Source organism: Sycon ciliatum, chromosome 12 (genome assembly GCF_964019385.1).
Source record: "Sycon ciliatum chromosome 12, ocSycCili1.1, whole genome shotgun sequence".
Taxonomy (NCBI): domain Eukaryota; kingdom Metazoa; phylum Porifera; class Calcarea; order Leucosolenida; family Sycettidae; genus Sycon; species Sycon ciliatum.
In genome coordinates, this window is record NC_088654.1 from 8,461,432 (window position 1) to 8,488,113 (window position 26,682).

Genomic DNA, 26,682 nt, shown 5'->3' on the forward strand with positions numbered 1-26,682 from the left:
TAACTGTTCAATTTATCCATAATGAGTATAAGGGATGCAGGCTCTCTGTGTTTTGTAACTTCATTCCGTGAGGTTTTGGTTCTGATAAGCATTGTGCGTTTCAACCCACACTGGTTGCTTGCAGGAGACGTGGAGAAGGCCGAGACGTATCACAAGCAGTTGTTTGCGCTGTCGCAGCAGCTGTCCCATGCCGTGGGGCAATGTACGGCTCTGACCAACCTTGGAGAGCTGGCACTGGCCAGTGGCAAGCTAGATCTGGCAGCTGATTACTACCGTCAACTGCAGACGGTCGCTGAGCGGGAAAAGCAGGTACGACATCTTGATGAATATTAGTGATATAGTCCACAAACGAGTTAAGATGTTGCAACATTAGCAGTAATTTGAGAGGAAAGTGTCTGCTCCGAGCGTCAGAGCTGGGGCTTTCTGTCGACTGACTTGACACGTGACTGACTCATGACTGTGTCTGGAGCACAGGGGGAGCCCATCAAACCGTCCACTTGGCAAACTTCTAAGGATTTAGTTCACGAATGACAAGTAATGCATCCCGAAGTATACACGATATCCGGACGAATGTGGAGGTGCAGCCACACGACAAGCTACGGAGAAGCAGGGAAATACCCTTCACAGGTCATAATAGGGGTACCTACCGGTAGGTGGAAAGATCAACCACAAGTGTACAGTGCACCGTCCACACCAAGCAGGAATGCACGGGAACAACAAACCTGACAACAAGGTGGTTTCTGTCAGCGATTTGACTGACACATTGATTGCTCTGAGCTCTGTCACATACGATTAGCTATTCTCCTTTCCGTATGATCTACTATAATCCTCTCTCCCGGCACAGGCATCGTTTGAGGCAATTTCTCACAGTGGCCAGGCTGCAGTGTGCAGGGAGAAAGGTAACTTCACGCAAGCCCTGGAGCATTATGAGTGCACACTCACTGCATGCCAGGAGAGCTCTGACAAACGAGGCATGGCAAAGGTATGTACAGACTTGAACTTAGCGTGTTTCTTTCTGCTCCTGGCTCAAGTTAATCACACTCCTAATCACAATCAAGTCAAGGCAGCTCGAACGAGTGCTCTATGCAGCTAGGCGCTAATCGGTATACAGCACAACAGTCTACCGTTTCCTGTAGTTCTGTCTTCTTACACTCCTGATCTGAAGTCAGGTAGGTTTTGCTGCCAATACTTCATCCTCCCAAACCTCTCTCTTTCTCTATCTCACATCATATGCAAGGTAGCCTTTCGCTTTCCCCAGCGATCGGAAAGGGAAGTTTCACAGAGTGAGATGGTAAATAAGTAAGTAAATTATCGTGTCCGTTCCCGAAGGGAACTCACGACGGCCGCTAACACCCGATAAACCCTAGCGGCAGATGCAGCGCCTAACGGTGGGGGTGAGCGGATAAGCCTCACAACCACTGGCACAAGTGCCGAAAACGACCCCATTAGCTGCATCCATGTACCCCTTGTGCCTGGCCACAAGTTCCCAGTTGACTGTGGGTAGCAGCACGGCTGGAAAAACCGCTCCCAGGCAGGACTTGAACCAGGTACCTCTCGTATCTCCATCATGGTCTTTGACCAACCCACTGTGCCTGCCTGGTAGTGAGATGGTGGTACCATGTAACTATTTACCGAAGGCTTAGTGTTTTCTCATGGTCGTGCTCCAAGCTATTCTCTCCTGAGCATGTCTCGAAATACTTGGCGCGTGTGGTTTGCTCCATACGATTCAGTGCATGTTGCTGAGGACTGAACATCTGCATGTGTAGTTCTCTGTCATACACAAATCTGGTCGTGTTTCCGAACACTAACATTTAGTCGCAGTTATGCTGCTCTGCATACCGTATTATAAGAACAAAATCCCACTGGAGTACGCGAAGGTACGACCTGTTTAGTGCCCGTTTAGTTTAGGGTCTGCTAACTTTACTGCCCTTTAAAACACCACAATCAGCGTGCGGTGACCCATTCATCTCATGTGCTGATCGATGTATATCCTCGAGTTACACTGGCAGTGAATGTACAACAGTACAGTCCTAAGCCAGTTGCTTGGTAGGTCAATGCTTGCTGTATCCATGGCAATGTTACTGCAGGCACTGGGTCATATGGGTGACTCATGGCTGGCCATTGGAGACTTTGCCAAGGCGTCTGAGCATTATCAGCAGCAGCTGACCCTGGCCAATGACCTGCAGGATGCGCTGATGGAGTGCCTGGTCTACCGCAGTCTTGGTCTGGCGCACAGCAAAGTCGGCGAATACAGCATGGCGGCGGAGTTCAACAAACGACAGGTAAGCTAGACAGGTAGAGAGAAGACGAGAATTGCCCTTTAAGTGAATTGAAAAGAAACTATTGAACTCACTGCAACAAGGGATCTTTTCTGTTTAAAATCTTCACAGCTGTTTCTGTTGCCATGTCGACTTGCCAGGAGAATTAGTGGCCACAGTCGGGCCGATTACCTCGGTTAGATCATGCCAGTATGCCAGTACTGGAAGTTTGTACTCAGACTTCCAATACTGAAAAGAATTCGGGTGGACACACCCATTCCCATAGCGCTGCATATCACATCCGAACCAGTTCCGTTATTTTACAACGTTTCGAATTCTTTTCACAGATGAAGCTGCAGGAAGCCTCAGCCCTTCTTCCAATACTGAGTTACAACAATTCATTTCCTGTTCTTACTTTGCCTCATGGCTGTCAATATGGTATGGTATTTATTATATTTTATTCAACAATCGAACAGGCATATCTGCCTTCTTGCCGGGATGGCCTGAGCCAACCGCGGCTCCTACTAATTGATGAATATGATAATGTGAAGCAAAAGAAAAGAAAAAATGGTACTTTGTCGGCTATAATTATATTCCGTACTAAAAATATAGAGAGGTCAGTATGTGGATTCCATATTGAAGGACTATGGCTGGTGAAGATGCTACTTGTGTTTATATGTCACAGGTCAGTGTGGCCAGTGGTCTACCAAGTCACCAGCAGATCGAAGCTGGCCGAGCCTGGGCCAATCTTGGCGAGGCTTATGAGTGCTTGTTCCGCTACTCTGACGCGGTACCGTGCTACGACAAACTGCTGAGTATAGCGTCGATGTGCAGTGATGACGTGGAGAAGATGCGTGCACATGCTGGTGAGTGAGTGTGTGGATATAATTCTCCGCTATAGAATGTCTCCGTGTTTTGTGAGGCAGGCTGAAACTTGTAAACTGCGATGCTTAGATTGGCATGACGAAACATGCAACTTTTCATCAACCACCCCACGATAACTGTGCTCTCCAGCCGACCTCGACACGTTGCCACGGCACAACATCAGTACCCGCCCTGCGTTCTGGAAGTGTGAGGGGGCTTCGTTTAGCCGGGAACTAACAAAAGCGACACAGGGACGAATGTGTTGCTTTGCTGGTGGTGTGCTGTGGCAACGTTGTGTCGAGGTTGGCTGTAGAGTGCAGTTGTGGTGTGGTAGTTAATGAAATATCTGTACAGGGCCGAATGCCGCCGCTTGCCCCATTACTTGTAGCATGCAAGTAGAGAAATATTTCGGTGTTTTGACTGCTTTGCATTGGGTTTGTCTGCCCTAAGACCTGGTTCTGATGCTGTTGGGGTCTGTGAATTACCAGCATGTTAGTCCAGGTAAAACGTCCAACAAACAGCGACCTGTTGACATGTCCTACACTGCTCCTGGTATAATGATCAGAAGATTTCTATTTTGTCCATTCCACTAAAGAGGCATGTCGGAGTGTTGGGTTTGAGTGAAATCTCTGATGTGTTATTTTTTTGGTTCATGAGTGTTTTTGTTCATGTTTTTGTTTGTCTATTTTTGTTCTCTGATTGCAATTTTCCCCTCTTGCCAGGCCTCGGTCGTTGTCACAGAGAACTAGGCAACACAGACGAAGCCATGGCGGCATTTGAACAGCGCCTGCAGATGGCGCAGGCGTTGCGTGACGTGGTGGCCGAGGTGGAGTGCTACGCCGACCTGGGCCAGGTACAGAAGTCCCTGGGCGACTATACGCGCGCAGTGGAGTACCACCAGCGCCAGCTCGTGTCGGCTCAGACCATGGCGGACCTGGAGCGGCAGGGACAGGCCATGTGCGACCTGGGTGAGGTCTACCAAGAGATGGGACAGTTCGAGCAGGCGGCCATGTACCACCGCAATGACCTGAAGATCGCCGAAGAGCTGGGCCATTTGGATGCTCAGGTATGGCAGTTACGGAACTAGTCTATATCTCAATCTTTGGTCAGCTACCTAGCTGAGCTAGCCTAATATCACAAATGGCAAGCCAATCCGCCCTGCGAGCGCAAGCTGCTCACAGATAGCGGACTTCCTCTGTCTTATAATACATGAAGCCGTGTAGGCTTCGTTCCATCCTCCTTAGTTTATCATTTTATTACTTTAATAAGGGGACCACTCTCTATGATCACAGATGTATTAGGCTTCCAGCAACCATTTTTCTTTCAATATGCATTCAGAGCCATTTGATCTGTGGCAGTGTATTGCAAGATCTTGTATTGGTGGTGTATGTTATTTTTTGAACGGTATTCATGGGTCTCGCTCAAAAGTAGTAGGTCAAAACACAGACTGGGGTGCACCAGAGGGCAGCGACAGTTAAAACAGGTTGATGTCCATACCATGAACGTGATGCCTTGTGCGCTGCTGATGTGGCAAACGATTGGCATTGTGAAGTGTTTGCTCTGCCCTGTGTGTGTGTGTGTGTGTGTGTGTGTGTGTGTGTGTGCGCGCATGCGTGTGTGTGTGTGCGCGTGTGTGCAGATGCGAGCTGCTGCCAATCTGGGCACGGCTTACTTTGCACTGCGGCAGTTTGACGCCGCGCTGAGCTATCACCGACGACAGCTGAGCATTGCAGCACAGCTGGGCGAGGAGGAGACTCAAGCGAGTGCCTACAATGCACTTGGCATGTGCTACATCGACATGAAGCAACCGGCCGAGGCTCTGCAACACCTGCAGAACGGTCTGAAGGCGTCGGCTCACTTACAGGTCAGCGTGGTGATGTTTTGTCTTGTGCTGTAATTGCACTGTAAACTCCACAGTGATCTCCATTAGAAGTGGCTGAGATGACTGTGTGTTTCTCACCCCCGGCACATAATTATACTGGCATACAGAGATCCATGCGTAGACACCAACAGCAGTAGCACACGAGTTTAGGGGTAGGTGACCGAAGGCAATATCTACTGTGCTTATCATACCTTTGGGAACCTTTGCAAACCTGGGGAAAGATCAATGACATAGAGTACCTAGCTAGCAGTCAGCAATGTCGTTAGGTTGAGCACTCTTACCTTAGCGTGAAACGCTCACTGCTCTTGGAGCATTTCGAGCACTCTTGGCGGGGTTTGCAGCTCTTTATAAAAATGCTTTGCTTCACGGAAACGTATTTCATTGCGAAGAGCTGCGCTTCGGTCCTCTGAGCTGTGCTGAGGAGCTCTAAGAGAGCGAAACAGTTACCGTCCACAGATTTGAGTAGCTATGAAAATGTATACAAATGAAGCTGTGAGGCATGCGGCTAATACACTTTTGGGTGCCTATTACCACCCTCGATATCGGGACGGTCACGGCCAAGTCGAGATGGTTGGAAGGCATGGTTTATTTTTGATTTTTAACCTTTTTTCCCATCTGATCTCCTTGGAAATTGGTTAAGATTTTTTTGGTTCATTTGTATTGTGTTAGGTGACTGGATTACAAGCTGAATTGCGTATGAACTTGGGTCTCGCACTGCATATGTCTGGGAAGCAATCGGAGGCAAAGCGACAGCTGGAGACGGCCATTGCTCTGTTTGAACGAACAGCTCAGGCCATCATAGAGAAAGGTTAGTGTGATATGGTGCTTCTGTCTTTTACAGGAATGACTTGACTCCGCATAACCATAATATACGTTCGGTATGTCTGTGTGCACAGACGTGTCACGTAATTGTGACGTTTTGCCGTGCCCCGTGTGTGTGTGGGGGGGGGGGGGGGGGGGGGGGGCGTTCACTGAACTCCTCTTCATGGTGACATTTTATATCGCGTCTGTAAAACTCAAGGGTGGCAAGCCATATCATCAGAACCTAAATGAGGCAAAACGAAAACACAGGAACGCCGTCCGATTTTCTTCTCTGTTCACCATGCTATTGTGCTCCTCTCTGCTAATCACTTTTTAACTTTAATGTAGCTATGTACGTTTATACAGTATCACCTGCCAAGGCGACCACCTGTCCTTGAAGACCACTGAAACAACGACCAAGGGATGCTATTTCCAGTCAATTGACCCTGGATAAGGAGACCACCTGGTAACAGAGACCACATTTTGAAGGTCCCTTGAGCGGTCGTCCTATACAGGTTTCACTGTATTTGAATTCGCAGAACGAAACGGGCGGTGTCGCCCAATTACATGGAAGCGAATGGAAACAATAAATTATTGTAGAAAATAGCCGAACATGATAGCAGTGTGCGTGACCAACTCACATTCTACCACTTTCGGAGCTGTATCTGCACCGTGGTCCTTGCGAGCGGTGACATTACTATAGATGTGGGGAAGTGTGTATGACAAACACTTACACAAATCACTATTAAATAGTAATTTGTACAAATTTTGTTTTTTTCTTCATGTGCTGTTAGCTTCAAGTAGTGGTCAGTTGCGCCTAGTCGTGCACTATCAACAATTGTCATTGGAGACACTGCAGCAAGTCCTGGTGTCCCTTGGCGACAATCACAACGCACTGGCTGTGGCTGAGCAGTGTCGCATCAAGGCGCATCAACACATCCTTCTGGAGAGGCAGGTAAGCCTGAGCCAGTGCTGTAGGGCCATCTCGCACGTCTACTGTCGTGTATATCGACACACGATGGGATGACCGGGGCCGGCGCCCTAACTGGATTTAGCCCGTACACACACTGTAGTTGACGTGCACACTGTAAAGATGGACCAGCAGTGCTCACGGATGCAAGGCTGGCACCCCGTGGCCGCTTGACTTCTCAATGGATTTCAATGTCCACAAGAGTAGCAAACATTCTGCATTGCTTGTACCGTGCTGGCCAGAGAAATCCAACCTCATGAATAAAAGTAGCTCCGCGTTCGAGTGCACAGAACAGTGTGTGCAGTGTTAACTTAGAGCTGCGTAGCGCCCGGGGTTGGATTTCTTTAGCCAGGACCGTCCAGTGCTTGTTCTGGCCACCTATCCCTTATATCCTCGGTGTGGCACATATGGTATGATTTCTTCGCCGCTCGCACAACAAATCTTGGCCGCTCACGTGACGAGTCCGGAACTAACACCGTGGACCTTGGCCATGCGAAGACGCAACTACGCAGTCTCCTTGCATGGCTCAGTAGATTATTGACAGGTGTCCTGCAGTAGGGGAATTCCCAGATTGCTAGACTGGGCAACACCACCAGGATGTAGTAATGTAGTAATGCCACAAAGGCAGAAAAGAACAGCGACGATCGGCTGAATTATCGTTGCAACGCCGCGTTTCATGCGCATAGCAAGGCTGAGGCAATCCTGATGATCTGTTCATCATCTGGCCAGGCAAGTTGTAAAGCGTAGCATTGTCGTTAGCGAGACATGGCCATGGTGTCAACTCACATGAGAGGTGAAGAGAAGCTGCTTGTTGTGTGCTGAGATTGCCGTGCCTGATTCTTGTCGCACCGATGCAGGTTCAAATCCCGACGCTGGTCAAAGCCGGCTTCATTCACCCGCAGGACATGACGTTCGCCGACCTGCAAGGCTTGGTGCGTGGACTGGGATCCTGTGTTCTGTACTACTCCATAGCCGGCACTAGTCTGTACGCCTGGCTGCTCTCTCCGGACGGACGCGTGCAGAAGTTTCACTCCACCAAGCTGCAGCAAGATCTACATAGGGTGAGAGAGGTTTCTCAACAATCTGATCAATCATGCATTCAGGTGTGCAGGAATGGACTTGGATGGAGAGCCAAGGATTAATTTATAGAAAAGAAAAAGACAGGTTGTAGAACGTCAGTACCGTCGGTCAGTGTCGTGCAATGTTATCGCATGAGCTGATTGTTTAGTAACTGGTGGTGTTAATGGACATTATAGTGTAACTTGTAGTTCCTTGGTCCTTTTTCTTTTCTATCAATGATGTATCCTTTTTTTCTTTTCTTTTTAAACTTTGAAGCTCCATTGTAGCCGTGTCATGTTTTCCGATTATGCCCATCTGGTTGAAAATTAGGAAACAATCCTTGTACGTGGTGAAGTCCTGGACTGTTTGTGTGCTACGGGTTGGAGGTTGAGTGAAAAAATGATAAACCTTGTGCTATGTTGCCTGATGATCGTAGTAATACGTGAAACTCAGAGTTGTGACAAAGCTTCCAATCTCTCTCTTGTGTCAACCTTGTGCTACGCATTTGACTAGATTTTGTAGTATTGACCATTGGCTTCAACATAATCCGATGTGTGGAGTTGTATAACATATAAACCATTTTAACCCTTTATGGGTCTCACATAAGCGTAAGGGTCGTATGTGACCCTTACAGCAAAATCGTATTTTCGGTGAGTTTTGTTGCTAGGAGACAACTAAAATGGTGCTCCACGTGTAGCTGAGGTCCAAGGCTTTCCAACGGTGTAAAAAACAACCATACTTACCATACAAGTTTTTGCAGTATTGATTCACTGAAGTCTGGTGAAATTGGAAAAGACGAACATCCGCCATGCGCGCATTTCGAGAATGGGAGTGCATCTCTTGAGGCCGTGTCAGAAAAGCTTTCTGAGGACACTGACGGCACCAGTCTAGGCTGGATGTCTCTGGAGGATTTCCAGTGTAATGTGGTGAGAAAGAGAGCTCCGTTGAGTCCTCCAAGCTCAAATAAATCGTCCCCGAATGAAGAAATCAAATTTACCAACCAGCGAGGAAGCACAGCAACAGCAACTCTTACAAGGACTTGTCAGGTGCGATCAGCTGATTCGCCTGGCCGTGAGAATCACGGCATGCGTGACATCGCGCCTGAGTACGAGTCTCGTACTCATCTGAGCGAGCGAATCTGACGCGAGCGGCGCTGAGCTGAACGAACCAAAATTGTGATATTGTGGAACTGTTGCTGCTGGTGCCTCGCCGATGGCGACGTGTTGGAGTTCCAGGACGGAATTAGGAGCATATATTCTTCACCAAGACGTAGCGCTTACCTGATTGTTTATCATAGGACTTCAGCTCCATCACGAACTTGGTATGCACTTCGTGCTGTGATTTTTGTGTTTTTTGTTCGCAATTGTATTTTCTCTCAACTTGAAGGGCTACCACGCGTCATACCCTTGCCTGGACATAGTCAAATTTGTGTTTTCTGGACTCGTCCAAGCATACAGATTTTGAAAATATATAGTTTACCCATACCTACAACCCACAGAACTTGAGTTATGGCTGGTTGTTTGTGCGCGTGTTTGCGTGACCACCCCTCACATACATTGAGTAAGACCCACAAAGGGTTAACGAGAATGCGATTTTGAGGCTGGAATCGGTCCTAGTTGGGTTGTTAAGTGTCTGGAGCAGTGTCTGCTCCAGCACCGGGTGAGCCGGGTAATCCACCCGGTTGGGCGGCGCTTGGACCCGGTTGAAAATATAGTACCGGGTCACCTGTGACCCGGTTGGTACTTTACACTTTCGAACTTTGAAGGGACTGACTACATGGCTTGTATGTGTCAGATACTTCTTCTTCTTTCGTAATTTTCTAATTCCTGTCCTCTCTTTTTTAAATGTGGCTTATCCATTCGCCTTTATATCATTGGGCCTAGTTCCCGTTTATTGTCCGAATTAAAATAAACCACCCAACCAGTTAATTAAAGCATGTGACTCAGCTGGTGAGACAGCGCCAGGTACATTATGTATCCGGCTCCGACCCGGTTGAAATGGTTGCGCCAGGTACACGTGTACCCGGCTGTCCTACAATCCTAGAGCAGACACTGCTGGAGGTCAACCATTTCCTAACCCTAAAACTGTAGTCCCAGGAAAAGAGAAGCTATTGTTAAGAACTCAGATGGTGAGCCAAGGAAGTCAGTTTTGTGCAAGATTGTGCACGTCTGACTGTTCAAAATCTGGTTTAGTTGGTGGACTTGATCGCATAACTTCTGCCCACAATCTCCATGTTAGAAACTATAGTATGGCATCCATTGACATACTTACGTTGGCTAATGACTTTTGCTCTTTGGGTTTTCATTTTGCTGTGTTTCAGTTCGGTGTGTCACAGAGAGCTCTCGAAAGCTCTGGACAAGCCACTGCCACTAACTCAACGTCTGGGAGTCCATCGCAAGCGGAATTTGCTGCCGGTTTGGGCACAAACGGCGAAACCAACAGCAACGCAATGAGCTCGTCCGAGCTGCCGATACTGGAACGCCTGGTGGCGGATGCACGCACGATCACACTGGAAGGTGGTAGCAGCGGCAGTGCGGCGAGCCGCCCCGGATCCGGTCAGAGCTCCGGGAGCACCAGCGCCACCACGTCGCCACGGGATACGGCCGCTGCCGCAGCACAGGCGGTGGACATGAGCAGCGTTAGCAGCGGGGATACGTCGCCGTTCAAACGACAGTCGAGCGACGAGTCCACGATGTTCACACGCCGTCGCTCGGCATCTGTGAAGGTCGGCAGTGCCTCGCCGAAGACGTCCATTACGCGCAACAAGCTCCGAAGCGTGAACGAAACACTCAACACCGACGGCCAGAGTTACCTCCTCTCACCGTCTCCTCCAGCCGGCGGTGGCTTGCTGGGCGATCCCAACGGCCGAAGTAACGTTCCAGCGCCGCTGCAAGCCCTCTACGAACTCTTACTCCTGCCCATGGAGGACGTTTTCGCGGACATCCTCAGCAGCAGAAACACCGGAGGTGTGTCAGTGACGCCACAGCTCTACGTTGTTATACACGATTGCCTTCACCTGGTCCCGTTTGCGTTGCTCCGGGCGGACGAGAAGTCCGACTTTCTTCACCGTCGCTTCAACCTGATCGGCATGCCATTCCTCGGATACCTGAGGCACGACTTTGGAACGGCGCACTTGCAGCGTGTCAAGGAGAGGGGCTCATCGCGTGGAGCGGCCATCGTAGACGGAGGATATCCTGCAAGTCGACTTGGTACGTTCAGTCGTAAATTTGTGTCTGAATTCGAGTGTATGTGTGTGTGCATATGTGTCGAGAGGCTGGTGATGTTTGCCATCAAGCACGTCTTAAAAGCCTGGTGAAAGGCTTGGTCTTGTAGACGTGTTTAATAAGTGTGCCAGTGATGCCAGCCGGTAGTGGACACGTGCACATGTGTCTGAATCTGTGCGTGAATTAGAGTGTACAGTGAAACCTGTCTAAGATGACCGCTCAAGAGACCTTCAAAACCTGCCAGGTGGTCTCCTTATCCAGGTTCATTTGACTGGAAATGGCATTCCTGGGTTCTGGTTTTAGTGGTCTTCTAGGACAGGTGGTTGCCTTATCCGAGTGGTCGCCTTAACCCTTTACCGGCAAGTTACTTTTGTATATGAAATCCTTAACATTTAGAACGATACCAATAACTCACAACGAGGCCACATTTTGTATGTGCAAGTTATGTTTTCTTGGAAGTCTAGTACTACTTCTTGACCATGGAAAAAATTATTTTCTCATGCCATACACATACGCTGCTAAATTGGCACCTCTACGTCTAAACACGGAAATTGTACACATGCAAATCGTCAGAGTTCCGACATTGACATGATACTGCCAAAACAAGTCGACTTCGGAGCGGAAACAAACGCCATAGCCATCACAAACTTCAGTGGCCATGGCTCGCTCGCAAATGAGAGCAGCATCGCCCCAGAATCGCTGTCGGAAAGCTCCGTAAGGTCGCACGCAAGCCGCGCTGCGCTGCCGTCACTCAGGTACGTAGAAAGTCGATGGGCTAAAATTCCGTCTCTGGGAGACTGTCGACACAGGGATCGCTCTCCATGGCTTCCCCACCATAAGCACCATCAGATTCTTCCAGGTACATCACGATGACATCGTCTTCAGCGGCTGGCGCTCCCCATATTTGCGTGAGAATTTACTTGGCGTGCGCACCGCTCCGTAATTTGAAATTCGCTTGCATCGGAGGCTGGAACGAAGTATTTATCTATCTGTCGTCGGTCCCAGAGCGAATGACTGCTAGGTCGTCGTCGGAGAAGTCATGCGAGGACGAAAGGAACTCACTGCGCGAGAGAAAATGCACCTGACGATGTTTTGACGGAGGCGGACGGCATTGTCGGCGCGCGTGTATTTCCGTAAGTTTTCGATCGCGCAGTTCTCAATGAAATCAAATGGGACACGCGTGGATCTCTTCAGCTACCGATAGGATCAGGCCTAGGCTGTTTGAGGGCCACGGGAAATCCCCGTGGGCTGATGCTTCCCGTCATGCCAGGCATGGTTTTGTATGCCTGTCGAATGCGTCAACGTTGACGCATTCAAGTATGGGGCTGCCGGTAAAGGGTTAACAGGTTCCACTGTATGTGTATGTGTGTATACGTGTCCACCTTAGTATTGTATAGTAGGCAACAAGCAGTGTATATGTCACTACATTGCAGTGTACAGTCAGACCTTGCTTAACTGCACACATCACTTTTCCACAAAGAAAGATCTGGATAGGCGAGGGAACCGGATAATCGAACACACATACTGTATGTATGCATGACATATGCTGTAAATCGGTAACCAATGATTTTCTTCCGGATGACGAAGGACCCCGGATAAAAGAGGACAGGATAAGCCGGGTCTGACTTTACTCTTGTTCATTTTGTGCTGCAGACACGAGGAGAGCTTCAGGCAGCAGCCCATCATCGTTCAGCACCGGCCATCACTCCGATAGGACACAGCGAGCTAGTGGTGGCCAGAGCGGCTCGTCATCCACCAGCGTATCGTCCTCGCATCACTCCACACCTCCACCGCCTCCAGCAACAACAACGGCCTCCAGTGCAGCCTCCAACCTGTCCACGTCTCATGGTAGCGGTGGTGGTGGTGGTGGTGGCGGAAACAGCAGTGGCGGTCATTACACAAGCACGGCTAGTAGTGGGGGTGGTGGCAGTGGCAGTGGAGGTGGCGGTGGCAGCAATAAGAACTACCTGGTGATGAGCAACCCGGCGGTGTCAAACGTCTTCCGTGATATGTACTCCTGGCATGCGCTGCCCGCCGGCGATGCCGAAACCGGCACCGTTGCCGAGATCCTGGGAACGCACGCACTCACCGGTGCCATGGCAACCAAACAGAGGTTTCTCAAGATGGCGCCAGGCTCGCGACTTGTTCACCTGTGTACGCACGTGTCGTGGAAGCTGTCAACGTTTGTGCTGGGAGCACGGCCGGTGAGATCATCTCGAGAGGCTTTGTGCCACCTTTGGCATTCGGATGGCTTTATTCTTTTCCATTGATTAGTGTAGCACAGATACCGCTGGGAGAGTGCTGGGAGGATACATGGGTATAAGCTGTCGGACTAAATTCAATGCCGGACAGATGTTGATCTTGTCGAGGTTTCCAGTATTTGTTGTGGCCCTTGGACGAATTTTCTTTCAACGTAGACTCCCATTCTTGTACATGTAATTTTGGCGTAATTATTCACCGAGTGAAATGTTTTTGCTTTTGAAGCATGTGATGTTGTCTGATCTAGCTGCAATATAGCTATGAGCAGTAACAGTTATGCTGTGTCGGTGTGCTGACAATGACTTTGGCCACAGGTACCGTCCTCTGGAAGAGGTGCAGTCAGGGATGCGAGCGACGGTGACGACTCGTCGGGTACGGACTCCGCCGCCCAGCTGGGTGACGATCGCATTGCCGACCTGTCGGAGCTGCTTCTGACACCAGTGGATGTGCTGCAGATGAAGCTGGCCAGTGTGCGTGTGGTGGTGCTGGGTGGTTGTCATTCTACAGGCCTTGGACAGGTGAGTGATACAGGAGAGTTGTAATCAGAGGATGTCTAGCCTTTATCAGCTGGGTCATTGTGCAGTGTGAACCGTTTTACCAAGTGCACTAAAACCTGTCCTAACCGGAAACCTTTGGCGCAGTGGAAACTGTCCTGATGTGACAGGATTCCGCTTGATCCAGGGATGTCCCATTTGATCCACAGCACTTTGGTGCATGAATCTTTGTTTGTCAATGCAGGACTCCACTTGGCACACGGTCTGGAAAACACATGTTTTCTGTACTTTGGACAGCTGTGTGGGGAGATTCTGTGGTCTGAGATCTGGAAGGTTTTGCTTTGAGGTCATTATAGTGTTTTTTTTGTGGGGGGTTTTGGCGGCAGCGGCTTCTATCAATATGGAGTGTGTGTATTGTGTACATGTGTGTATGACTGTGTGCGTCTGTGTACATCCATGGGTATGTCTGTGTGGATGCTTCTGTGTATGTGTGCGTGTGTGTGTCTGTGCGTGCGTCTGTGTGCGCTCTTCCATGTTGCACCGTGTCCGTGCACCTGTGTATACAACACACTTGTCTATCTCTTTTCAGATTAGTGCAGACGGAATGATGGCACTGTGCACCAGCTTCCTGGCTAGTGGCGTGTCGTGTGTGGTCATGCCATTATGGCCCATTTCACCACAAGCAGGTTAGTTAATACTTCACTCTGTTTTTTTTTCATGTACCGTATTTTCCGGAGTATAAGCCGCCCTTTAAACACCAGTATTTGACCCCCTAAAAGTCAGCTTAGTGCGGCTTACACTACGATGGCCAAGTTGATCGTGATAAACAGGGAATATGTCTGTGTGTCCATCACAAGAATCCGGGTGCGGCTTATTCTCTCGATAATACGGCAGACCTTCGTGTAAGAAAAATCCAGGAGAGTGAACAATCACTCTCGCTATCCTCTCAAGGAGAGTGGTGGAAGAGCAGTCCCCCCCCCCCAACAAAAATCGCTCGCCTTATCTATCCAAGGCAAGCACAATACGGATTTTTTCAATATCTTGCCATACCCCAATCGGATTCAATACCCAATAGCTGCCAAATTCGATCTGGAAAATCGCCGTACGCACTACAAATGAAAGCTGTTGGGACAACAACTTGAGTTTTCCTTCATCAATTTTGACAATCTCAAGCATTCTGGGAAGCTATTTGCAAGAGAAACACACCAGTGGGATTTTCACCAGTAGGAGTGCGACTGCAGTGGCACTATAGCCCTGGGAAAAGACGCGCAACGGGAAATTGAGACAATCCGCTAAGATCCATGGTATTTTTGTAGTATTTAGAACGCTCCTTTCTTTTGTAGCTGACCGCTAGCACGCTGAAAACCTGTGCCTGACGTCACACAGGTCTATGCATGCAAGGACTGTCGACATGTCACGCAACAGAGGGAAATCCTTTATGTCGAAATTATGATTGCCACCCAAGTGCAGAAGTGAAAATTTGCAATGGGACGTAAAATACCTTGCGAGTGCCGTAACTCCGTTATTCGACCTTGGATCGACTTCGGATTTGTTGGAGTCGACAGCTGAGAACTTTCTAATGCGAATAGACCTTTCTTTTGTAGCTGACCGCTAGCACGCTGAAAACCTGTGCCTGACGTCACACAGGTCTATGCATGCAAGGACTGTCGACATGTCACGCAACAGAGGGAAATCCTTTATGTCGAAATTATGATTGCCACCCAAGTGCAGAAGTGAAAATTTGCAATGGGACGTAAAATACCTTGCGAGTGCCGTAACTCCGTTATTCGACCTTGGATCGACTTCGGATTTGTTGGAGTCGACAGCTGAGAACTTTCTAATGCGAATAGACCTTTCGATTACTCAATTCCGTTCAGAGGAAGCCGATTTACGAAATATTTGAGTGTTTGCAGAATGCACTTAATAGTGATGCGGATGCGCTCGAAATTCTCAAGGCGCGCGACGAAAAGTGCGCCCAAAATGAAAATAAGGAGAGTGAAGGCGCGCGAGAGCGATCGCTCTCCTTTTACCAGATGCTCTGATACGGTATGTACACCTTCTATCCCCGTGCTGGATAATGAAACCTACCCGCCTGAACCTACCCGCCTAAACCTACCCGCCTGAACCTACCCGCCTGAACCTACCCGCCTGAACATACCCGCCTGAACCTACCTGCCTGAACCCACCCGCCTGAACGCAGCAATGCTGTGTTCGTGTATACAGTTCGATGTACGTAGTGCTAAGAAAATCTCCTGGAATTGTTTCAGGCCTTCAGGCGTGTATCAGCAGTTTGCTATGTGACATTGACGGGACTTCTTTTTCCTCCAAAGAATAGAGGCTATGGCACATCTTTCGCATGACCCTGCCGAGCAGCCTTGCTAGTTCCAACTGCCCCTGGCTATAAAATATACAGCAAGGACCCTAGATAATTTGACTATCTGCATTTTGTGTTGGTCTTCTTCCAGGCAAACTGTTCATGGCTGCGTTCTACAACAGCTTGCTGAGAGGCAGTCGTGCCAGCAGAGCTCTGGGTTATGCCATGCACAAGGTATTGGATCTAGGCTATCTTTTGTTGTTGGGTTTGGCGAATCGCACTGCACTTCTAGAACTTCTGATTCTTTCCCCGGCCAATGGCATACTTTTATTTGCGTCGCCAATGACGTAATTGTGTAAAGATACTCTTGTCCCGATGGCAGTCGTGAGTCAGTCAAGTGTCAAGTTCGGCAAGAAGCGTGTGTTCCTAGTTGGAACAATCAACTTCATGACTATTGCCGCCGAAGTCGCAACTTCTAAGTTCATACTCTTGTTTTGTGTAAAAAAGAGAAAAAGAAGGTGGCATTTGGACATGGGATTTGAGTGTGTGAGTGTGTGGGGGGGGGGGGGGGGGCGTACCTATTTCTGCCGGTAGCAGGTAGCTGGACCAACGCCTGTTTACTGGTGAGAAGGTCGTGTGTACTGTACACGGCATATCACAACAGTATGAGCGGCTACGGTATATCCGTACCCATTGAAAACTGCTTCCACCTGTCCCGCGCGCCCGCTATTACTGTGTGCATCTACCTTCATTTCAGTACTCAAATCCAACTCTACTCAGTACTCACCCAAGTGTTGCCGATGGCGCTACAACAATCCCTTCTACTCTCCCTTTCTTCGTTTGTTCCAGGTTCAAACTTCTCGTCGTCACTGGCACCCCGTCAATTGGTCCGGGTTTGTGCTGTTCGGTAGGGACACCGTGCTCTACAATCAATCTCCACGGCTAGCCGAGGACTTGCGCCATGTACTGCACACGGAGGAGGATGGTGGCCGAGGGGCGTTCTATGTCTTGAGGCATCTGGTGAGACTCCCGGCCAATGGCTGTACTGTTTGACCCCATTGCAACTGTTTTTTTCTTCTTCTTTCTATCTAGCTTGTATGTTGTTTCTGTAGATCTTTCCACTGTTTGTCTATCTGTAATTGGCTAGCAGGCAGACATTTGTTGTGTCTATTCTATGCTTGCTGCTCCTTCAATCCATCTGCCTGTCTATCCATTTGTCTGGCGCTCTGGCGCTCTGTCTCTGTGTCTTTCCCCTCTCCTACTCTTTGTATCTCTAGCGCCATATAAATACTGCTATCTGATGATTAGCTGAAATGCGTGTTTCAGCTCAACTACCCTTCACCTCCTGTGTTTGTGTAGACTCGTGCTGCTCTACACATCTGTGTATGGAGCTGCCTTGACTGGCCTTGTTTCTATCTACAGTCAACTTCGCTAATAACGACTGCAGATATAACGACAATTCGCGAATAACGACAGCATTTCTGTGCCCAGAGCAAAGTCCCTTCCAACTGTAATACACATAATGAGACCCCGCCGAGTGTTGTTATAAGCGAAGTTGACTGAATATCATTGCTTGTTTGCTTGTGTGCATATGCTATTCTCTGTTCATGGCATCCTTCGCATCACGCACGCTGACGTCAAAATCATCTTACAGGTCAAACGTGCACTGACGCGTCTCGACGGCTCCGCCACCTCGCCCAGCAAACCCGTGGTGTCCTGGAGCAGCGTCAAGCAGCGCGTCAACAAAGGACCACCGACGTCGCCGACTGGCGGTGGCGGCGGCAGCCTATCGACGAGTGTGTGCAGTGTTGCCGACGAGAGCTCCCTGCAGAGCGGCATCGAGCGGCTAGACTTGACGTCAGATAATGGACCCGTGCACAATGACACGACTTCAGGTAAGCCGTTGGTTGGTCACTTGGCCAGTGTCACAGCCACTGTACGCTGGTCACTAGTGCGTGGTGTCATTTGCATTACACTTTACATGACAGTACTGTCAGTCGCCGAAGAACTGGGCAGGGGGGGGGGGGGGGGGTAACATCCTCGCTTAGTACACTTTTCCTTGTCAGCCGTGGTTGGCTATAAAAACCCTGCAATCGCCACGCAAAGTGGTCATTGGCTACCCCAGCCATGTATTGCTTGGAATAAAATAAAATAAATAAAATAAATAGTCACGAACTTAGAAATAAATGGTCAGTTCTTATTTTCCTGTATTTCAGTGTATGCACACTTGATTCACCGTGTGTACCTTCGCATGCTGTGCTCGGTGAAATTTTAGCCTGGTCGTACCTCGGCGCTCCGTTCTTCGGCGCTCCGTTCTTCGGCGCTCCGTTCTTCGGCGCTCCGTTCTTCGGCGCTCCGTTCTTCGGCGCCCGACAGTACTCTAGTTACAGTGAAACCTGTGTAAGACGACCGCTCAAGGGACCTTGAAAACCTGGTCTCTGTTACCAGGTGGTCTCCTTATCCAGGGTCATTTGACTGGAAATAGCATCACTTGGTCCTGGTTTCAGTGGTCTTCCAGGACAGGTGGTCTTCCAGGACAGGTGGTCTTCCAGGACAGGTGGTCTTCCAGGACAGGTGGTCTTCCAGGACAGGTGGTCACCTTGACAGGTTTTACTCTACTTGTAGTAGTTAGAGTATTTATTTGTGCCACTTGCATGATAATTATGTTGGTACGCTGTGGGTGATGTCGCTTGTATTATACAGTTAACCTTTAACTAAAGACCAACGTGACTAGCGACCAGCCCGGTGCTACAGACCACTTCGACTCGCACGGACCGTCTCACATTCATATCATGGTTGTGCAGTGCAAACCTGTAACTAAAGACCACCTGTCACTAAAGACCGCATTGTCTGGCCCCAAGGGGTGGTTGTTAACCACAGGTTCTACTGTCTGTCGGTAACCTGTGGGTGATATCACTTGCATTATATTGACTTGTTAGCCACTAAGGAATTTGTGGACATCACACACCTGCATGTTAGCTACTGCGGTTGGAAAGTAAAATCCAACCTCCTTGGATAGTACCGTGCAGGGACTAAAGTGGTTGTGACTGTGCGCTGTTCACGATGTTGGATTTCATTAGCCCGCCAATGTCGTACGGCACGCATCTCACAGTTGATAACAGTCATACAGAGGCTGTCCAGCATTGTCACCGTTCGAAAGCAGGACATTAACACATACTGCAGTCATAGTGTGTATGTAGGCAAAAGGTTCCCATTAAAATGTGAGCAAATGTTTCAGTCCATAGTGGATTGTTCCGCGCAAGACTGGTGGAGAGCTTGTTTAGTCCTATCAAGCCTAAATAATATTATTCTGAACCTTTATGCAGTCATCTGACATTCTGGCCATAAATGCCAAAAATCATGTACAAGGAGAGATTTCGTGTATGAACAAGTTTTTCTTCTTCTGAAAGCATGTTGAAAGCTATGCAATTCGCACGACATTTCCCGCCAAAAATTGCAAAATGTCCAAAATGGCGGAGGAAATAATTATTTACCGCATAATGTTACAATCTCCGACGTATTACTGTCTGTGTCTTTGTGCTAAATCGTGAAGCAAGGGCGTGAAGCAAGAGGGTATGCAGATAGTAACAGGTGGCTGACACTCATCGCAGCAGTATACGTAGTCTCTTGCTCTCTATCCTGGTTGTGCACGCAGCAAGCACGCATGGTATCGACGGGATCGATCCGCTTTTGTGGTAAAGTGCCTCTCATAGAGTCGAGCTTCTTGACTTGGACGGTCCGGGCACTTTCTGAAGGATACGTTTGCGATGAGTTCCTCTGCCAGCTTAAGTCTGAATTCTAGATGTGATAGCTTCCGTGGTGATGCCTTCCTCTTCAGAATCCATGCGCTAGTGAGAGATAGGTCAATGTATCGGACGAGAATCACTTTCCACCATTTCCTTGTTTCGCTCTGAACCTTCGAGTATGTACAAGGCTTATCATTGGAATCAACGCCTCCCATGTATTTGCGCTACTCATGAATGCAAGGTGGTACTGGTACATTTGTAGTGTGCGTGGTCTAAGGCAAGGAGGCAACTACCCACAGTCAGTCAACGAACGTTTCAGAACTTACTCCGGCACGGCCTGGAGGTTATCTTATATCAAATATTCCTAAGTGAACTTGCTCTCAATCAACCACGACTCCTACGTATGAGATACAAACTAGAGAACTTATACAGAATCTAACAAGGCCGTTGGCAAGGGGGCCAGCTAGGAAGCTTCAGCTGGTGTCTATTGCGGGAAACAAGCAGCAGGCAGCAAAACAGCTAAAGAATGTATGTGATAGTGTAGCAAGCAATCTGGAAATGCCATTGATTACTCGCAGCACGCCTCAGTGCTACAAAGGAAGCATTGGAGCATGAAACTGATATCGCAGTGAAGAGAAGTCCATACAACTGCACAAGGACCTCTTGCAAATGAAGCATAGCGGCACAAGTATTGTATTTTGGAAACAATGAAGACTACTGATAATATGTGTTGGTCTAGCTACTCTCCAGTGTGTAGTGGCGCCATGCAAGGATCATGGAAGAACAATCGTAAATGTAGGAAGTACTGTATGCTTCTAAACAATAAGAGTCATGCAAAATACATGTACTGCTAGTCATGTGTAAACTGTAAAGCAGGGATACTACACATTGATGACGGCGTGCTAGCCTGCTGCGTCCACCGTGTTCCGCCGTACAGAGTCATTGCCCGTGGCGTTTGTACACATACAAGTGCTCAGAAGTGTAACATCACTTGTGTTGTTCCACGTCTGGCAAGGAAGCGATCCACCCCTTCGGTAAATGGTCTCGCCCCGCTTCATCCTTTTCATTATTTTCGCTTCTACACTCCTTGATGTCGGGCACCGCCTGTTGCGCCGAATGGTGCCGACAGCATATATTCCCAGACCAAGAAGATCCGTAAGCAACGGCACACTGCTATAAACGTTGTCCATGAATACACGGCGGAACTTGCTGTGCAGGCCTTCTTCTACGGACATTACAACACTGTAGGCCTCTCCCTACTCTCTTAGACTATGCTGTCGGCCTGCGTACACACTTATTCGCCGCGTATACCCCGTTGGCAAGCACACTAGAGACCACAGCTTCAATCTCCATTTGCGTGGCGAATTCTTGATATCAACTCGTATTATGGCAACACTGGCCAAAACACTCGGATGCACTGCTACTTCACGCAGTCGGACGGTTCTTTCTCATCATTTCGGTCACTCTGACCATCTTCAGGATGAAGTGGGCAAGGAAGCAAGACGACTTTAACACAACAAGCTACTCTTGATTATTGTTTTAAATGGGACCGACATTTGGATGGAATGAGGGTCTCGTCAATTGAAACACGCTCTGTGGTGCGGTTATATGGAATCTGCTTATTTTTGCCAGCTAGCTGGCCTCTACGTACACCGCAGACACACCCACACACAACAGAAAGATACAGATCACAGTAGTAATGTGGTCTTTGTTCACTCACGAAAAGAGAAAGACCACGACGAAGAGAAAAGTTTGAGAACACTGACAAAAAACCAGCTGACGCAATCCTGGTGCCGTAACTATGGTGAAAATGCTGGCAAAAGAATACATTTTTCGTTTCATTCGCTACGCTCAGCGAACGAAAAATAACACTTTTCTGTATCTCTAGAAAATGGTACGAGGGTGAGGCTGCCTCGTTGATACTATCTACTTTGGCATGGGCCTTGTGTAGTCTGGCGTTCGGCTGTTGATCAAGGTTGTTTGTGACGTGCAGACAGCGCAAGGTTCGCAAGAGCATATCTTTTGACATACAATACGCTATTCTTTCAGTTCGCGTGAATGAGAACCGCTTTCGCCACCAGTACATCCTCATCGTCAGAAGCGGCCCGACTCCCATAACGATGAGGATTCCTACGAAAGCCTCCATTACAGGCGCAGTCACGTCCTGCCAGTTGGGAGCTGTCTTCTGGGTAGGGTACCGATTGGTCACCCCCTCCCCCCCCCCCCACACCACCTCCACCACCACCTCTCGTACTTGCTGCTTCAGTGCCTGTCAGTCCAGCCAGATCTCCGTCTCCAGGTTCATCTTCGCTGTCAGATGCGGGTTGAGATGCAGCTGCAACTGTGCTTGCTGCACCATCTCCGCCAGCCGCAGCACTAGTTGTTGGTGCTCAAGTCTCCCGCTGTCTTTCACTCTCGCTCGACTCCCTCATCCTCCGCTGGCTCATTGAAATGCAACCAGTATGGCTCACATACACGCCATTTCTCTGTTGGTGTTGGAGGAGTGGACGAAGTGAAACGGCATCATCATGCTAAAACATAAGAACTGTCTTTGCAAACAACAAAAAGGGAAGAAATAGAACAAAAAATGGACTGCAGGCCAAAACTTTACAAAAGAAAGGGGGAAACTGGCCGAAATTGGCAAAAATCGAAAAAAGAAGGGAAACAGGAGGAAACCAAAGGAAACTGTGTGTGTGTAAGGGAACGGCTTTGGCTGGGTTGGCAAGTATGCTAAAGTACCCGATGAGATACCATGAAGTGAGCAAGGCATTCTGTAGGACAGTGACAATTTCTCCTTGTGTACTTTCCCAAAGCAATTCCAACATGTCGCTATTGTCCTTGGTTCAATTATAACTATAATCATGCTGTTGCTGTTGCTGCTGCTGCTTGTGTTGCTGCTGCTGCTGCTGGTGTTGCTGCCGCTGCTGCTGCTGCTGCTGCTGCTGCTGCTACTGCTGGTGTTGCTGGTGGTGTTGCTGGTGTTGCCTGGTGTTGTTGTTCAGGTGTGACAGCTGGTCAGGAATGCTGGTGTCGTGTTCTAAGGACATGTGGGTTCCATGTTCAGCCGCCGACACCGGAGTATCCGGCCGGTGCCATCGTCCTCCCAGAGCACGATGACTCACGATTGCTGAAGAAGTGCTTTCTGCAGATGGACGCCTTCCTGGGTAAGGCTAGCGGGCGAGATTTTGTTGCCTCTTTCCATAATATCCATTCGCTTTTCTCTCGGTATCTCTCTCTTTGTATCTACTATTCTCAACTCTTTACATTTTACAGGCTTTGTTTTATTATTATTATTATTGTAAAGCTTTCCTTTTGATCTTGTCTCTTATTGTTGTGTACTTTCCACAATATTGTGTTGCATTGTTAAAAAAACTATTACTCATAAAAAAAATTAAAAAACTATTCTCAAGAGTATAAGGTCCCGAGAGTGTGCAACTCCCAATCCCCTCCCTATGGGGTTCAACGGTGGCGAAAACTTACATTATATGGTCTAGTGTTCCTTTTGTACAGTTCCTGCTCATTTTTAGCGAGCAGCGGATTAATAACAAAGGCACTCCTAACAGAAACTCTCTGCGCGTATGCAACTCCCCAGCATGATCATGGCAGATAATCGGATTGCGCGCACGCTATCCTTCGTGGTACGAAGTACGAAACATACCTGAGACACTTGATGTGAGTTTTCGCCGTTGGAGACCCCATATGCACACTCTTGGGATCTTATTTACTCTTGCTAGTATCTTTCTCGGTCACATTCTCTCTCTCTCTCTCTCTCTCTCTCTCTCTCTCTTTCTCTCTCTCACACTCACTCTCTCTCTCTCTCTCTCTCTCTCTCTCTCTCTCTCTCTCTCTCTCTCTCTCTCTCTCTCTCTCTCTCTCTCTCCTTTGATACCTTATTTTCCTTTCATCCATGGCTGGCTGCCTGGGCTCCTGTAAAGCCTGTTCAGACTGACGCGCTCAAACTGTCCAGGGTCATTACTGTATACAATATTGCATGTGTTGTTTGGTTTCGTTTGGTTGTGCAGTCTTGTCCTCTGGCATGCAGCTCGCCCTAAGCCGAATGTCCTGTACGCCGACAGCAAGCCAACACCTTCAAGTTATGGTGAGTGACAACTGACACTGTACTAAAACACCTTACAAGTTTGCAATGAAACAAGGTTACATTTATGTTGTAACTCAGAGTTTCACGACTTATAAAAAAAAAACAGAAGGACCAAGTTACGCTATAATGTCCACTAAGACCACCAGTTACTAAATGATCAGCTCATGCGATAACATTGCACGACACTGACCGACGGTTTTCGCAAATTAATCCTTTGCTCTCCGTCCGTTTCACGACTATTTGGCAAAAAAACTTCATGCAAAAATGAAAGGCCAGACAGATTTATTGCTTTCCTGTTGTTTGATGGCGTGTCCTTTGGGTGATTACAAGTACTTTACTTGTTCTCTTTTCACTCTGCGATTTCCCGCAGCTTCAGCAATCAGCGGATTACCTTCATCAGCGTGCAGCGGTGGCTGAAAACAGCAGCGCTGGCGGCAGCGGTAGACGATCATCATCACCTCCAGTGCATGCACCGCCACCGCAGCTGCATCCACCCAGCCTGTCTGTGCCCACGTGGGTACTGCAGCACGCCGGCGTGTCGGAAGTGCTCGATCAGCTTGGTCTGCTCATCCACTCGGCCACCGAGCAGGCAACGGGTTTCTCCATAGCGGCAGCGGCTGATCGTCGCGTGTTGCACGCCGCAGCGCAGATCTTCGCCTTTGTGTTCGGTAAGGAGACGCCCGACCTGTAGCTGACTGATTTGATCAGATTTCAGTGGGTATCACTTTACATGGGGGGTGTGATGTGGATCTCACCTTCGGGCAATCTACAGCCCTCGTCCAGCTTGAATCTGATTTCTGTCGTGAGCGTTGTTGTTAGGTGTGCGAAGCATCCTGTATAATTACCTGCCATGCATGGGCTGGGGGGGGGGGGGGTGATGTGGATTCCACCTCCAGGTATTCTACAGCCCTTGTCCAGCTTGAACCTGAGCGTGGTCTGCCCCACTGGCACAGCTACCTTGTGTGAATTCTATGCTCAATATTCCCTGCTGTTTCCTTCTACAAATCATAGGCAGGATTGTGTTTGGTATACAAATATCTCATCAGAGTGCGACTTGACATCAGGTCCTGCTTATGTGCTGGTGTCTATGCTCATGTTGGGCCTGCTAGACATTGATATTCAGCTTCTCTGTTACACTGATGCATGTGCATGGTTTTCATGTCTGTGTCGAATTCCTGCTCTGCCGGGTTTTGTTTCCGACTGCAGCTCACGAAGGCTCTGGTGCAGGCCGTAAGTCATCGTCCGGCGGTCGTGCTGTGACAAGTTGCTAGCACAGTGCTATGCTAAACCCTGCATCAAATTGAACACTGAATTGTGGTTCAGGAAGTAGTAGGCTGTCAATGCTGTGACAGGTTGCTAGTACGGTACTCCGCTAAACCCTGCATCAAACTGAACACTGACTTGTGGTTAAGGAAGAAGTAGGCTGTCAATGCTGTGACAAGTTGCTAGCACAGTGCTACGCTAAACCCTGCATCAAACTGAACACTGAATTGCGGTTCAGGAAGAAGTAGGCTGCCAATGCTGTGACAGGTTGCTAGTACGGTGCCCCACTAAACCTTCCATGTAACCGAAGACTGAATTCGTTTTGGTCCATGGTGAGATCGTATTGTGGATCAATGCACTGCTGCGTTATCACCAGTAGTATACTGACGTATCACAGACATCCAATGCGGACGTTCTCTCATGGCTTCTCTGCACTCTCCAGTATGCGGAAAGAGAGAGAGAGAGAGAGAGAGAGAGAGAGAGAGAGAGAGAGAGAGAGAGGGCATGAACTTGACGGCAAACAAAAGAGATTTCCCCGTTTTGAGCTTCATGCCTCATGCTGCCTCTTGTGAAAACGTTCACAGCTTCCGACCCGTGAGCGGGGTCCTCCCTGCTGCCGAATGACTCGTTCTCGTTATGCATCAGAACTACCAACATCGCCATGCATTAAGGACAGTACTGTCAACAGGACCTGTAACATTATCCTGTTACATGCCACACTGTGTCTGGATACATGTAACACTTCCAATGGTCAAAGTAGATATTTTAATTTTTATGACCGCATCCAAGCTGTATTTTTTGTTTTGTTTTAACACTTGAGTCACCTATTCTGTTGAATACGATGGAATTTATCAACTCTTAGAAAGTTTGAGTGCTTTGCAAACCCTAGAGAGCCTGTTGCAGAAGCCTTAGTTTTATTCTATTTCTTTATACCCAGGCGTGTTGCCACGCGTCACACATTAGGCTGTTGGCATTGTATTTATTGCTACGACACCGTCAGTGTAGTTTGTTTGTCAGTGTAGTGTGCTGTTCGGATTGTTTGTTGTATTGTCACTGCTTGATGTCCGCTCACTCACTGCGATGATTGTTTCGTCCGACGAGTGTGTCTCAATTGTTGTCAGATCACGAATGTCCGAGCGGTCGGCGCAAAACCTCGTCGTCCCTGAATCAAACAATGTTCATTGGTGACCGGGTGGGGGGGGGGGGGTATGTGTGTGTGTGGGGGGGGGGGGGGGGTTGGAGAGGGGGGGGGGGGGGGGTGACAGCGAAATGCATGTCCACTGACACTGTACATGTACAACCCCCCCCCCCCCCCCCCCTCACCACCACCATCACAAGCACCAGCATTAACATTAACAAACTCACTTGTACTTGGAGTCCCTTCATATTTGTGTACGACATCATGTTTTCACCTTCTTCAAGTGGTTGGGGAGCCAGGTCCAGGTTCGA

General features: G+C 48.7%; 1 protein-coding gene across 2 annotated transcripts in view; it reads left to right on the forward strand.

Annotated features, from left to right (window-relative positions):
• LOC135828948 (tetratricopeptide repeat protein 28-like) overlaps positions 1–26,224 on the forward strand; it is a 45,705-nt gene extending 19,481 nt beyond the window's left edge. For both annotated transcript variants that reach the window (XM_065341380.1, XM_065341381.1), the window contains 20 exons: positions 125–309; positions 845–982; positions 2,088–2,282; positions 2,944–3,124; positions 3,845–4,188; positions 4,762–4,986; positions 5,674–5,812; positions 6,600–6,760; positions 7,633–7,836; positions 10,155–11,043; positions 12,712–13,262; positions 13,632–13,835; positions 14,401–14,497; positions 16,277–16,359; positions 16,975–17,145; positions 17,780–18,020; positions 22,874–23,035; positions 23,894–23,970; positions 24,341–24,638; positions 25,177–26,224. In XM_065341380.1, coding sequence (XP_065197452.1) covers positions 125–309; positions 845–982; positions 2,088–2,282; positions 2,944–3,124; positions 3,845–4,188; positions 4,762–4,986; positions 5,674–5,812; positions 6,600–6,760; positions 7,633–7,836; positions 10,155–11,043; positions 12,712–13,262; positions 13,632–13,835; positions 14,401–14,497; positions 16,277–16,359; positions 16,975–17,145; positions 17,780–18,020; positions 22,874–23,035; positions 23,894–23,970; positions 24,341–24,638; positions 25,177–25,241 — 4,610 coding nt within the window. In that variant the 3' untranslated portion in view covers positions 25,242–26,224. The remainder of the gene's footprint in view (positions 1–124; positions 310–844; positions 983–2,087; positions 2,283–2,943; positions 3,125–3,844; positions 4,189–4,761; positions 4,987–5,673; positions 5,813–6,599; positions 6,761–7,632; positions 7,837–10,154; positions 11,044–12,711; positions 13,263–13,631; positions 13,836–14,400; positions 14,498–16,276; positions 16,360–16,974; positions 17,146–17,779; positions 18,021–22,873; positions 23,036–23,893; positions 23,971–24,340; positions 24,639–25,176) is intronic.
• The last annotated feature ends 458 nt before the right edge of the window (positions 26,225–26,682 follow it).